We start from the raw sequence: 16,273 nt of genomic DNA on the forward strand, positions 1-16,273 counted from the left end.
CCGCTGTTCTATAGACGCGAGTGATGTCGGGAATTGTAGTAGCAGCATCACTCGCTGCAATCTGTAGTAGCAGCGGGCCAGCTGCAATTTATATTAAGAATTCTTTTGGGGGCCAAAAAGGGTTTTGGGCTAGATTTGGACGTTTGACACCCCTGCTCTGATGCATTGCTCAGGTATAGAAAGGGAACATGACAATAGGGGGATTGGGCATGGGAAAATAAATAACCCCTTGTTTAATTAGACTTGAACCCATTAGTGTGGTCTTCCTGTATTTTCCTAAACCTCAAAGATGTGCTCAGGGCCAAGACATGTCCTAGATGATGTGTAGGTAAAAAAAGGTAGCTGCCTTGTCTGGCAGGGGTATTCAGACCACATGGCTGGCCTCACAGAATTATGAATTCTTTGGTTGCTTCTTCCTCTGCCCAGTAACAGGTTCATACATAGTTTGCATATACATATACCATACATACTCAAATACAAACAGACCCAACTATAGATCCTTATTCTGATTGTTAGGAGATTGCCTGTGACCCCGACAAGGTATTTTTTTTTTTGTCCTTGTGTACTTTGTTTGGTGGACGGATATTCTGTGTATGACCTCTGCTCTGTATTCTGGACATGGCTCTGTTGGAATCTTGGTAGTATTATCTGCGAGCTCTTGGCTTGCTGCCAACCGATTCCCAGACACCATCCCTTGTGCAGTAAGTCCTGGGGCCAACTGAGTGCTGGGAGATACAACCAGTCTCCCGAGTGGGGGCTTGCTATAGGTGAAGAGTGCAGTATTGAATTGGGGGCCTGGTGTTTGGTGAGGACTGGTGGTGACCAGGGCCTTACACTGATAAAACAGAAAAAATACTTTGACTCAAGTATAAACCCAGGGAACAAAATGCGTCTGTTACTGCTAACATTCAAAACAGTAATCAATGGAAATGTCAATAAAATAATTGTGAACACATCTATGGTGTGGTATTTTTAAAACATTTATTTAAAACAGAAGTTAAAATCAGTGTATTTATCTTTTCCCTCTTTTCACAAGTTAAAGTAATATGTAAATTTGAGTTGGCTATATTGTGCCACTTAATCTTATGTAGGGTTGTTGGGCACAAGCAGATGGTGCTGTGTTCCCTTGTAAAGTGGATTACAAACAGCTTGTGTCTGACAACACTGATCTGTCAAACCATATGACATATGCAGTTCCAGAATATGCCACTAGGCGTCACTCGAGTGTAAAACAAAAATTATTTTCCAATGATATTTTGAGGGAAAAAAAAATCTTAGCCTATATTTGAGTATATACAGTATTACGGTATTAAAGTGTGAGGGCAGAAGTGGGACATTTAGCTCCGACTGCGCACGCACTAATTTCCTCACATGCGCAGTTGATATTTCCGGACGCCACATGTCCACATAGATTTAAAGAGCCAACACAACAAGGCTCTGTTCATTGCTGTATGCTAACCACCAGCACCACCACCAGGCACCTTGGTTCATAGGAACTTGGAGATACCAGCTCTGCTTCATTACCAGCCACCAACTCTTGAACCGATGTTCTCTTTCAAACATTTGTGACTGTGACTCCTTGAATCTTCTTTAACCCACTAATAACTTCAAATCTCGATGTCTAAAAATCCTCTGAAGAAGCCAATATAGGTGAAACGCGTCAGACCACAACATCAATTTTTCAACCCCCTACGCGCTTATCTTCGTTATAATAGGAGTCAATGTCTAGCTCTCCACAACCCCAACGGCATATTGCTCAGGGGATTGTAGGAACGTGAAGTATATGAACTAAATGTGTGATGTAACACTGTATAAGTTTTGTCAACTTTTTTTTAATACATTACTGCATTTAAAAAAAAAAACTACTTTCTCCTATTTTTTATTCATTTCCTATATACGGTATTTAATAATGTAATAATGATTACATAGCTGAATTCGTTTGCGTCTTTAATATCTGCCTGAAGTTCGGCTTTAAAATAAATTCAGCTTTAAACATTTTGGATATTCCTACATTTGCTGCCAACATCTCTTGGAAGTGTCTGAACAGTTCCCAGTTTAGGTGATTCAGCTTGTCAGATTTATGTCAGCTAGCCCTAGTTAGAGAATGATATGGATATGTTGTGTCCATAATCCGTTGGCAATGTCTACTTTGGGTTGATTCACTTCCTACACCATAAAGCAATACAAAATACAATTCATCTCATCTACTAAAATATATCATTTAAAATACTACAACTTCTTCTTGGAAACAAGTATGATGCAAGCATAGATAGAGCTCACTTGACAGTGCTGACATTGGCATTAGGCAAATAAAAGTTTCGTTTACAGAGATCTTGTTCAATGTGAAAACTCTGAGAGTCTGTCATTGAGATCACAGGCCTGGATAGTATAGGGACTGGCTCCTGGCCACCACTCCAAGACCACAGCTGTCTATGTGCCATGACCAAGCCTCAGGAAGAGCGCACACAATTACACAGATCTACATCCTGCCAGGGATATGAATTTCTTTCCTAATGAAATACATCCAATTTGAGCAGACACAAAGGGCTATACGTATAACCAGTTCATTGTGGGAATGCTGCAACATTTGCACCAAACGAGCAAATAATACATAAATTTTCTTTTCTGTGTGAAGGTTTGTTTTTCATATTTTAGCCTGAATTTTGTGGGCAAATGAAACAATTTTTCAAGGCTGAATGTAACATTCTTTCATGGTCAAGTAGAACATTTTCAAATGCAAACTTGAATGTACTTCTAAGGTAGTAACTATTATCTATTATCTAACTATATCTAGTCATTACAATGATTTACCTAGATATATTTTCATGTCTTACACTAAGTTATACTTATTCCTTAAACAACTTTATTTTTGATCACAATGTTATTACCATCTTACACAATATCTTTGAAATTGTTTCTTTTATTTATTACTTCACCTATATGTATAAAGCCATTATAATTTTATAAAAATCATCCTATATTGTTATCTTATGTCTATTAGTCTCACAACTGTTATAGAATATATACTGTAGCTGTTATTGGAATATTGTTATATTATTTGTGTTTATAGAGTGGTTTCCTTAACCATTCTTTATTATATTTCATTGTACAGTTGCTCTGACTCTCTACATATATCTCCTGAGGAAGCCTTCTGGCGAAACGCGTCGGGTTAGAGACTACTGAGCCTCCTTCTTACACATGTTGCACACTTCCCTGCCTACAGAGATTTAGGGACGCCTTAAAATGAATGTAATTTAAAATCATTTTTTTGTGTCTCTAATATTTATTTTTGATGTGATTTGCACCTTTTTGATGTTGGTTAAACGAATACATTCAAATACTTTTCATTGCCAAGAAAACCCCCATCTTTTTATGTTTTTTCTGTAGTAACTATTTTACAAGTTGGTGTAATAATTTCCTTTTTAGATAATGGTATATGGTCCAGGTTCAATTCCTAAATGATTTAGTGAACTTTCTTTGAAGTTGGGTGATTGTTTTTTTTTTTTATTCCAGAAAGTAGCAATGCAATGTAATATGTGATAAAGTTAAATAACAAAAATGCAAAATGCAAATAGGTATAGAAAACATTTTTCTTGACTATAAAAAAGTAAACTGACCAGTATAAAATACTTATAAGTAAAACTACACATAACAAAGAAATGGTAGGAATACTGTGAGAAAAACCACCTGGGTGCCCACGGTAATTTTTTTTAATTTAGAAGAATGTGAATGGAGTGGGAAGGGATGAGAAAAAATATGGGGTGCTGCAAACCAAAGCATATGGCTCCTCGTTGAGAGTTGTTAATACTGAGCATGGTAACCCCTATAATGATGAAATTGGAGGTAGCAAAATCATATAGCCAAATATTTATCTGGGCCCTGCTCCCCAGTTCCTCCATAGCCATAATGTTATTTACTCGATTAAAAACTATTGAGACATTTTTTTGGTGGTGATGACTGTTTTCAACTTGCCGGAAGGTGTTTTTTTGTGGTATTGAGTAAGTGATGAACCAGAGATTTTCTTTATCACCTCCTAGACATCCCAGAAACATGAAATAGTGCCAGTTCAGATGTATTGCGGCGAGTAACCTTTCTGTAAGATTTTGAATGATCCCTGTGACACTCGACCAAAAGCACAAGAGTTTATAAAGGTCCCAAAAATGTAAAGTAAAGTCCCAGGGGCTCTATTGCAACCCCAACAAGTAGGTTAAAAGTACATCAATTGAAAATTCAACTTCTGACTGATATGAGTTAGTAATTGATGCCTGTTACTGTTCAGTAAACACTTTGGTGATTGTTCTTTAGAGTTGTCTGAGCCTTTTAAGTTTTGGCAAACTATGGGAGATGAATCTTCGACTTAAAGAATTAAATGTTCTTAGGGTAATTTCTCTTTTGTGTGATTATTCATCGGCTTTTTTCTCTAGGAGCAAATGTTCTTAGGGTATTCGATCCCCAGAATTAATAGAACATTCACTAAGAACAGAAAGCAACCAAATAATTTTAATTGAAATAGGAATTTTGTCCCCTGTTGACTACAATATTGTTCAGCTTTGACTTTGATTTTGTGGAATGTCAAAGAATATTCCCCTAACTTTACAGAATGCTTCTCAATTTCAAATAATGTTAAAATACCATATTTGAACCCAGGCACATTCACCCATTTTTAATATCTATATAATGCATTTAATTTCATTTCTCAAAGAACATTTCATCTACATTCGCCCCAACCGAAATGTTTACATCCTACCCAACAATGTTTGATTAGCGCAATTTACAAAACTCCTTAGTTTACAAATACCTCTTGGCGTAATATGTAAATGTTTACTTAGAGCCGAACTATAGTTCGCAATGCAAAACTACACTGAGCTGCACATGTGGTGCCAGGATATGCCGGGTATCTGGGCTGCCCTGCTCAAATACAAAGGTATTATGTCATCGCAGCCAATCAGGATCATGGAAGATTTGAAAACTGGAAGAGGAATGGGTCAAGATGACAGTGCTCAAGCACAGGTGAGAGAGAATAATAAAAATCCAAATAGGCAGGTGAGTTTATTTTATTGCAGAAGATACTTCATTTGTTCCTGCCTGGTCACCATTTTTATTTTAGATTTGAGTTCCCCTTTAATTTACACAGAACAAAGCTACAAGTTGTGCAAGCTGGTTATAAATATATTCCTATTCATTGATTAGGAAACACTTTAAATATTAAAACTTTTCCTAGGTTCCATGGAAAGGAAAAGGATCCGGCCTGCACGTCAGGGACTATTTCAAGCTGGAAAATCTCTCTGTGTAATCGATTAGTTATGCCATTAGTGGTTCAAAACCGACCTCACATCAATTCAAGCAATGCACAATTTGTTTCTTGCTGGACAAGAAGACATTAGAAAGTCCCTAACCAGTTCTCCCCATTTCTTATACTGATACAAATAAAACAACCTGATACAGCAGTTCCAATATGTGTAAAATCAAGCATGGCTGAGACATAAAAAACACACTGTCGCAAACTGGAACAAGAACACATTTTGTATGAAGCAGAAGAGTGCAATCAGACAAAATGAAATCAGCGGGAATGTTCTTCAGACAACTGAGACTGACAATACCTACGACTGTCAGCAGAGATAAAATAGATATGTGCATGATCTTATCTGTGAGACTGAAATATTGTGCCACCCGGTTGTCTGGGCACACTGTGCAGGGGGTTTCAAGCGGCAAATCAGTTTTAGAAAAAATACTTTTTGTTTTTATTATTAAAACATAAAGCAGGATGAGCAGAAAAAAAAGCATACCTACCAAATGTAAGAGATGAAAGGACACCTTTTAGCATAAAGTATGAAGACAAAGGATACACCTCTTACCACAACCTCAGTTATTAATATACAAAAGTTGATTTGGTTTAATATACTATTGGCAATGCTATTTTTTTACTACTTTTTCAATTTTTAATATAGTCATATAACTATTCAATATAATAAATGAAAAAATAGGAATTGAATAAACTATTAATGCAGTAAAAAGACTTTTGGCAATTAATTAATACATCAGACCAATAAGGGGGGACAGAAATATTTGGTTCCAAAAGAATGACAGTCTCTCCAAATGAGGGTCTCCCCACAGCTAATTATTTCCCGTTTGCTGCCTTACCATACCTTGTTCTGCAGTATGAGAGTGTGGGCTTTGTTTCCTCATGCTAAAGACAGGGCTTTGTTTCCTCATGCCAGAGCCTCCAGCAAGGAGAACAATTAGCAGAAAAGTACTGACATCACCAAATCTCACTCCAAATCTCCTGACACCAGCAGATAAATGCAGCTACAAGGCTAAAGAACTGGAGTGCCCAGGGCCATTCATGTACAAAGCTGCTACTTTTTAGGGTGAATTCAAGAAAAATGTTAAATCAGAGCATTGCTTGGGCACTGAATTTTTAAATAGTCCCTATAACATAGTAAATCCTTATATCACGTCAATTAGAAAGTGGTACATTGGAAACTGTACACCAACAATATTGCCGAAAGTGATAACACTGATAAGAGCAAGTAGGAACCTTACTCCTCTAATTTATTTCTGTTTTGCCCTTTCATCCTGCCTTTTGCCCTGTCTGGAGAAAGGTCATGTCCATGATATTAAAACTGCATTATAAACCATGTTAATGTTTGGCCAGAGCGTGGAAGAGTTAGGACCCCTGTCATTTTTTATATTACTAGGGAGATTACCTTTCTCTGTTTTTAGCCTTTGTCTCAGGACAAACATCCCAGTTTTGACAACCCGTAGTTGTCATAAAATCTGCTAATTGCATGGCTTTCCCAAATTAAAACAAAATTCTGAGCACACAAGTAAGCAACAAATCACAGTGAAATTAAACCCCCTGGTCTGCATACTGGGCAAGGGTCATGGTCAGGGAGCTAGAATTCTCAGAATGTAAGGTTGGCTCTGGTAGGTAATTATAGGTTTACTTTAAAAAAAATGACCATTTTTAGATCTCATGTTCATATGGATCAAATTTTCATAATGTGACAACATTTGTGTTATTTCTTATTCATCCACTGGAATCACGTTAACCTTGTGGTCAATGCCAATCAGACCATGCCCATAGTGCACAGAAATCAAAGAAAAAGTTGAAAAAAATGTATGATGCCATTTTAAAACAAGATATATGAGAAGCACCTTGTTTTTTATTTTCTCCCATGAGAATATGGGGTATAACTTTATTTTACTTTACTTTACTGGCACATATGTAGGTCACTCAAGTGATATGGTTCGTTTAATAAATACGGACTCTGCTGTCCTCTTCCACTTAGTACTGGCCACATTCCAGCTTAAGCATTTTATAAATCAATTTCATTTGTTAAAACAAATGGATGTGTTTGAAACTCAATGAGCCTTCAAACCAAAATCAATTTAGTTCAATCAACTTATTCAATCCAGTCATCAGATTTCCAGTATTTTAGGAGCACCTCTACACAAACATTGTGTAACAGATGTTCTTCAATTATTGTGTGCCCAAAGATAATGTAAAGTGCAATGTGAAAGAATAGAGCAGTATCTAAAAAATGCAGAAAGTGAGGATATACAGTTGTATCTAAAGAATGGAAAGATTATTGTTACACAGTATTTATATAGCACCATCATATATCACAGCGCTGTACAAAGTCCATAGTCATGTCACTAGCTGTCCCTCAAAGGAGCTCACAATCTAGTGTCCCTACCATAGCCATATGTCTTTAATACAGTCTAAGGACAATTTTGGGGGGAAGCCAATTAACCTAACTAAATGTTTTTGGAATGTGGGAGGAAACCGGAGTACCCGGAGGAAACCCATGCAGACTCGGGGAGAACCTGCAAACTCCATGCAGATCCCATTCAAACCTGGGACCCAGCGCTGCAAAGGCCAAAGCACTTACCTCTGAGCCTCCATGGTGATATACAGCTGTATCTACAGAACGCAGAAGGTGATAAGTTTTGGCTTGACTTCCCTTAGTTTTGGTATGGCTCTCCTTTTAAATTTCATTTCTAACCATATATTTACTAAGACATCTTGCTTCCTGCCAGGCCATGGGTAATACACATTTACTCCTTTGTTCTAGCTAGGTACCGATCCGTGATATCTCACAGACCTGCAATGAGTCACTGGAGTTTAATAAATGTCCATTCGATAAATGTTCAACTTTAGAAGGGTTGATTTGTTCCTGGAGCGCAGAGGCAGAAAATACCAAAGCAAGTGCCCTTACCATATACTGTATATCATTTGGTAAAAGTGACCATCTGAGCTAAATTAAACAGAAATATACTTACCTATCTGGCAGCATTGATCTAGAATTGTTGCTGCTTCAATGCCTGCTTGCTTCAAGTATTCTACACTGCTCCCTTGCTGCATGACGAGATTTCTCCCATCAGCTCCGACTTTATTACAAGCTATATGAGCTACTGGGATGAATGATTGCATGCCTAGGGGAGAAAGGGAATTCAACCCTTTCAATATTTAATTCATTCTATATATCTCTAATACTTGCCACGGCCAGGGAGCAGTGAAGTGGCTGCATTTCAGCATATTAAAGGGTAAGCACTCTCTCTCTTTTTGTGAAGGTATGGTTTTAGATACCTTGATAGCAAAATGTTTATTGCAAAACCAAAACTTCTGCATATTTTTATTATTATTTGGAACACAGTATACAGTGATTTTTCCATAAGGGTAGCATGCAGCACATCCCCTGGGGTGGGGATTATAAGGAACTGTGATGAGCTTTTTCCTGTATCTTATATAATACATCAATCCACAAAGATAATAAAGCACCATGACTTACCCAAAATAGCAACAACTTCATCATCCTGGATGACTTCCAAGGAGCCAGAAACCACGAAGCAGAGGGTATCTATACTCTCCCCGGCATGGTAGATGAGATCACCTGGGGCACAATGTACAGTCTGGAACTCAATGGCTAGCGCCCTCAAGCACCCGTCACTTGCTAGGCGAAATGCAGGGTGCTCCTTAAAAACTTTGCGGTTCAAGTGGACGCAAATATCCGCTCGCATATCCTTGGGGCAAATCTGCAGAACCTGCATGAAAAAAGAAATCTTTGTGAACTAAAGAACATTATTATTTTTTTTAATACGCTTGTTAAATTACTTAATGTATGGAGTTTTCTATATAGATTTTTGCTATGTTTAGGACTAATAACACAAAAGTCTCAAAGATTTACATTTCATTTGTACATGTTCATTTGACAGCGGCTTAGAGCAGTCAGTCCACTCACTTCCAACTTCATTGGACTGCCGTGGGTGGAATGTTACGTTAAATGCCTCATCGGTGAGTTCACAGGAAGAGAAGAACTGCACTGCAACCTCACTGCCCATCTGAACTAAGCCGTAGTGATATATGAATAGTGTTAACTAGTGAAAGTTAAATTTCTGGACAAGCTTTCAAGAGATCTACTATTCTTTTCTGGCCAATGCAGAATATTAGTGGAGGTTACAGGAGTTTACTTGACCAGAGTCCATATAATGGTACTTTTGTTATATTATTGAGAAGGATCACCTATGTTCTCTAAGATAGTCTATCTTCTCTAATCTTGGAGACATTAATAAATCAGGCCATTATTAAATGGAAAGCCAAAGTGTTGTTATCACAAATCATCTAACTGGAACTCCTGTCCTGGTGACAGCACTCATTGGTGATTCCTTTTCTGTTTGGTGGGATCTTCATACATTTCCTGTTGCAAGTGAAAAAGAATCACCTCTATGGGACCCAGACAGAAAAGCTATAACTGGTAGCGGGTCTATTTTTTTTAGCTATATCACACTTTAAGATAACCCTCTCTACCCTAAATATCCATAACAGTGCATCTGAAATGCATTTCTGACACCCCCTGCACAAACAAGTCTCCAAGAAGTTTCCAGTTTCAACAAAAAAATCTTTTACTGGCAATAAAGTGAATGTGAGACAGGAATATGATTCCCTTACAGCCCATGCTGTAATTATCCAGGAGCTGTCCAGTGCTGAATCCATGCTGTGACTGGTATGTAGCTGGGGAACAATATCTGTGTTCTGTTATATCAAATAAAGCTGAACTAAATGTGTTGGTGTAGTTTGTGCAATGATCAGCAAAAATGCAAATTATTACACGTTCTTGTCTAATTCTTTCAGTACTGTTTTTTCAAGCTCTGGTCGTCCTTGATGATATCGTAACAATATGCTATGCCAACATCACTGATTCCACACTAATATGTCCTTTTATCAGTCCTTACCCAACAAGCTTTGAAATATTTTTTGCATATTATACTCAACTCCTCACCTGGGAAAGCTTTCAAGCAAATGTGAATATAACAGTCATCCATAGTTTGCATTGCATCCTAGGCAGCTATAACTCAAGTCTGCACCTGTGTCATAATATTCTCCGTACCCCCTAAGAAAGCCCAACAAAAGGCCGAAACGCGTCGGGAGAGGAGACATATAACTACACCATTGAAGTACCATTCAGACCTATTGAGGTAAAGGTGTACCTTTTTATGTGTGTAACTATATACACTTTTTTAATGTTTTTGTACAAGTTTTTAATCAATCTTTTTGGAATATAACAAAGTTTAACAAAAAAATCCTTTTGTTTAAGATCATATATTTTTGGAGTGCCACTGTAAAAGCCTTCTGCTCTGTCTCTTTTCTTCTTCTTCACAAGTAGTATACATATCATAGGCTGGGCACTAGTCGGGTTTAATGCATGTCCCCTTTTTAGTTCCCTTATGATCATTCCTTTATTCTTTGCTTGGTCTAATTGTTTCAGTGTACAGGATCCCTGAAAGCTGCCATCTCTTCCTCCAGGTGCAGAAATTACATTGCCCCCAGCATTTAGGTCTATTCCTAAACTCTACATTGAATGGCACATGTGCCGTGCAGTTAAAAAAAAAAGCCACTGGTAGCCAGGGAATAGGTTTTTTCTTCACAAGGGACTGTGCATGACTCCACTGCCAAACACTTATACCTCCTTGTGAATTTTTGATTTTTGGGTTTAGTTCTTCTTAAGCTGCTCAACCTCCAGCCATGGAATTCCAGTTTAGCAAACTAAATTCACTGCCTTGTATCTACATGCATACATTGTACCCACTATACAAATACCAGTACACATTCCAGAATGATTTCATGAGGATGGGGCAAAAACGAAGGTGCGATTTCCCTCACCCAAAAACATATCAGATAATTTTCCTAATTATAATTGCATTCCCAGAAAAAGGCAGCTTTCTATAACATCAATTGTATTTTTATTATGACTTTGGTTTGTGTATAGTTAGAAATAAACAAGGCGTAACAGCGGAATATTGTTCTGTGCGTCCCTGTCCCTTGCCTTCAAGTTATAGAAAGTTTTTTTTTTTCTTTAGTTCAGGGAAATAGAAGGTTTTCTCATCAACAAACTGCCTTTGGCCTCAGACACGGGAAGTAAGTAATAAACAACATGTATTATGTTCTCTTTCTTTCTGGAACACTGTAATTACACCTATCATTTTTTAAGCTTTTATAGTCCGAATAATGGCAGGAAAGTAAGCTGCTTATTATCTGGCTATACAATGTTACCGGAGGTGGTATGTGTTAGGCAGAAATTGAAAGAAAATGGATAATTTATTCATATACTAAATGGGGTGTCTATGCAGAAATATTTGTACATGCAAAAGCCCCATACCAACCATCTCAAGGTACAAAAACTCTGGGTCTACTTATACCAATGCTGAATGATTGGGTGGACTATTGTCACTGTGCAATCTTTAATACAATTCTACATCATTATTATATCTAACTGTAGAAGCTGCCACACCAAATTTCTCCAGCAGCTCGAAGTGTGGGTCATATATATCTCTAACTAAAACTTACTTACCTTTGTAGCTGCAGGCACCGTGGAACAATTGTTCCTAAAAGTTTACAGCAGAAGCAATGAAGATGTTCAGGTTGGTCCTTTCCGCAGCTCACCTTGTTCTGTTCCTCTCTCTTAAACTAACCTCCTAAAAGGATGCTACTTTGAAGGGGAGCAGGGTGAATAAAAATACTGAGAGAATGGCTTGGACATTTTTACTGCTTCTGTTGGGAAACTTGAGGATGAATTGCTCCACAGTACCTGCAGCTACAGAGTTCAGTGAGGGCTTGTTTTAAAGCTCATTTACTGCTCATTAGGAATTTGTTAATATATGAATGTTCATAACCTGGCTACAGTTACAAATTAAAACAGTGTTTCTTGACCTTTTTAATATGGGGAACGCCTTAAAATAACTTTCGGGTCTTCAGAGAACCAAAACTATAATTACTATATCCACAATTTAATGCAGTGGACAGAAGAAAGAATTCTTCTTACATTTCTGTCCATTGGGAAGAATGTCACCCTTACAGATTGCCAAAATGATCATTAGAATCACTTAAACTGAGAGGCACAAACTGCTCATTGCTCAATGAACCCCCACCAACCTCTGGGGGAACCCTGGTTGAGAACCACTGCTTTAAAATAATCTAGATGTTTTAATGTTGAAAATATAAACCTGTTACTGCACCTTGTCTGAATATTGAATTAGATTTTCTGCAAACATACCAAATTCTGGGGAATTTTGATACACAAAAAATATGTGATCCATTTTTCTGCTTTGTTTCCCCCTTGGACTTTTTATTGGCTGTGATAGGCCAAATGTAAGACATGCAAAGTGGTTACAATTCGTCTATGATAATGGCTCAATATTCAATATGCAAACATCCCTTAAACAATTAGGCAGGTTGCAAATCGCTTGATCTTAATTCTCCCATGTGGATATTGCAAATGCCTGAGCAGGCAAAAAGAAACTAAATACTTGAACTCTATTTGCAAAACTGATGATCTGTCTTTCCTGCTTCACATTATTTGAAGTTTAATGCAATTTATTATATGATATTATATATTATTTTTTACATGGGGGAATTTTATAAACGCTGGAGTCACAGGAGACCTACACTTTGTGGCACATGGTTTCTGGATATGTTATACCATGCAAATATCAATTTATTATGATGAGACTTTAACAGTGACTTTTGTAGAAATTTACCAAAGCTCATAAAAAAATATAAATAATTTCTAAAAACATCTATAATAAGGATGTCAAATTCAAGCAGGAGTAATACAAGATCAAGTGTAGTATTGGCCCCGGAAAGTTTTTAAGCTGAATAGGACGAAGCTGTAGGTGGGTGCTGACCCCTGTATTATGATCCAACTTTTCAGTAACCACCCAAAAAGAGCTGGGTGGTTACTGAAAAATGCTGGGTGGTGCGCCCAGCTAAACAGGGCTGGGGAGAACACTGAAGAGTCATATGATTCTGCACTAACAATGCAAACAAACATGGAGCAATTTATCACACAACTGAATCAAAAAGAGGGACACAACTCGACACATTTCAGGAACTTCTCCACTTCCTCAGGAGAAAATATTTTCAACAATAGATACCCAAATCTCATTTATAATGCAATCAAAGATGTAAACATGTATGGAAATTTTTATTTACAATATTTTTTGAAACCAGAAAATCCATAAATTACACTGGTAATGGCTTAGTAGTTTTCTACAAAAGGCCCTGATCAAGTCCCATTATATTATAATGATATTTAGATATTTTTACTTTCACAATCCTAAATTATTCCACATACACTGCTGTGAAAGATTCAGTGGCCCCTGCAAAGCATCGGGTATGATGTTACTTTATATAATTCAGTAAAACCAATTATTTTTTACCAATTATTAAGTTAAAAAATTACATGACACATACAAAATAGTGATAAATTACAGGCAAGGTTTTCTATGATTATTTCATTTTAGAGGAAGCCACCCTTTGGATGAATTATTTATCCATTAGGAGTCACAGATACCGTGGCGTATTCCTGCAGTCAATTTGCGTAATACACTTATCCAATGGGCAATGGGTAATGTGGTTATCAGAGAGGGCAATCCATAATACAGCCCTCCCCGGGGAGCATTGACTTTCTCACGTATTAGCTGTTTAGTGAATAAAATGTCAGATTCCTGTAAGGGGTGGGACAGTTCCTTTGGCAAAAATAAATTTATGTTTGCAAAGGAATAAAAGGATACGTGAAACCTAAGGTCTATTTACTGAAACATTCATATTACTTCCCATCCAAAAAACAAACTCATTATTCAAGACACTGCTATGACAGCCCGGAGTATACACACACCTACATCCTTTATGCTTCGCACACCACGAGCAGCAATGTGATACATTAAGTGGTTTATTCAAATCCGCCTGAGCTGTAATAGAATGCAGGGCCAGCATGCTGCTAATGGCACAGGCTGGAGGGAACGCTACATTTAGAAAAATACAAAGTCTTTAGAGGATTGGCTGCTTTCGTTACAAATTAATATTTCACGAAATGCCAGCGTGCGTGCAGAAATATGTTCCTTTCATTACATGAAGTTTATTTCATCTTTTTTGTGTGATTTTAGGTCATTCTTGCAGAAGTAAACAAGCAAATCTTACTAATGAAAGTTATAAAGAAGGCCCTGACCACAAAAGTCAATGGATTCTAGATGAGAAATTCATGAGAAGCAGTCACAAGGCCATGCAAAAGAGTATTTAGTATTACATTTTTATAACTGTGTAAGTTTACTTTTTAATGATGTATATTTAATCAGCTTTACCTCTGTGTCTGCATAAGAATTAGGAATGAGAGCTATGTGTACCAGTGATATAAATTTTTAATTTTCATTTGTTTTCAAGTTACTTAAAACAATCATAAACAATGAGGCTAATGAGGGGACTTTTTGGCACCAGAGCAGGCAAAAGATAGTTAGAAGCAGATTCCATAAATTGGAAAAAGGTTGGAAATTTGCACCAATACTGCAGTTCCAAAAATGCCTTGTTTTAGGCAAGAAAATTATTGTTGTTTAACCTCCCTAGCGTTCTAATTCCATCCAAATTTTGTTTCAATCGTTTTTATTGGTTATAACAACAATTTAACAGATATAAACATAACACAAGGTTTACAAAAAAACACGACATTATGGAAAAATATTAGGGGGAGTACCCCGACACGTGCAATGAAATAGAACAAGTAGCATGTCATTGTTCAAGTGCAAACCATACAGCTCAATGACCGAAGACCATTACAAGAACAGCCTCCCGGTCAACTATTAAAAGGAGAAGGGAAAACCAAAGGGAGAAAGAAGGTAAGGTTAAGGGAACATGAGGGACAAGAGGAAGCCTGACTGGCCCAGTAGCAGTGCACTCGCTTGTGCTGTACGCCCCGATAAACCGAAGCAATTTCTATACTGCCCTTGAGTAATGTAGTACCTATGGCCAAAGCATTTTAAACTGAGGTGATTCCTTAAACCAGTCCCACATGGACCACGTGAGTTTGTATTGCTCCGTCCTATTCTCGTCCTCCGCAACCAGATACTCCATCTGTTGTATTCTTTCCAATTCAGTAAGCCATTCCCTTATAGATGGTGCTAAGGGCTGCTTCCATTTCCTTGGTATTATTGTCCTAGCTGCATTTAAAAAATGCCTAAGGACATCCCGTTTATTTGATTTTATAGAGCCAGGGAGGATAGATAATAAAGCCATTTTGGGCATTAGTGTTAAGTCAGAATCAGTCGCTGTATTGTATAATACAATGACCTGATTCCAGAAGCTACGAATGTCAGAACAGTCCCACCATATATGTAACATAGTACCCCGGTGGACATGACACCGCCAACATGCGTCAGAGGATGATGGTGATATCCTGTGAATATCTGTCGGGCATATATACCACCGGGCCACTATTTTATAATTGGTCTCCTGGGTTTTACAAATTCCATCCAAATTTTCATGCAAAAAGCGTTACATTTTATTTGCGTGGAAATTTATTTTACATTCTAGGCTATATTAACTTACCGAAATATGTCCAATATTTAATATTCTTAATAAATGTATTAATAAACTTTAAATAAAAAAACACAAAAATCTGTTAAAAAATAAAAAAATAGTTATACATGTAATGTAACTGTACAGTAGCATATATTATATATATATATATATATATATATATATATATATATATATATATATATAATTATATATATATATTATATGAAAATTTCTCTGTATTGGACTCAATACAGCTATTTTGTATTGAATCCAATACAAAATTATTTAAATTTCCCGCCGATCCGTCTGCCTGCACCGACGCATGCACCAACGTCACCAGGAAACCCCGGAGATCGTCCCTGCACGGAGAACAGAGAAGCAGGACGTGTCCCCAGGACCTGCGGGGACCAGCAGAACCACGGG

General features: G+C 37.3%; 1 protein-coding gene across 1 annotated transcript in view; it reads right to left on the minus strand.

Annotated features, from left to right (window-relative positions):
- Positions 1 to 16,273, minus strand: part of KCNH1 (potassium voltage-gated channel subfamily H member 1) — a 221,179-nt gene that overhangs the window by 75,653 nt on the left and 129,253 nt on the right. The window contains exon 9 of the mRNA XM_072409818.1: positions 8,796 to 9,048. Coding sequence (XP_072265919.1) covers positions 8,796 to 9,048 — 253 coding nt within the window. The remainder of the gene's footprint in view (positions 1 to 8,795; positions 9,049 to 16,273) is intronic.

Source organism: Pyxicephalus adspersus, chromosome 4 (genome assembly GCF_032062135.1).
Source record: "Pyxicephalus adspersus chromosome 4, UCB_Pads_2.0, whole genome shotgun sequence".
NCBI lineage: Eukaryota > Metazoa > Chordata > Amphibia > Anura > Pyxicephalidae > Pyxicephalus > Pyxicephalus adspersus.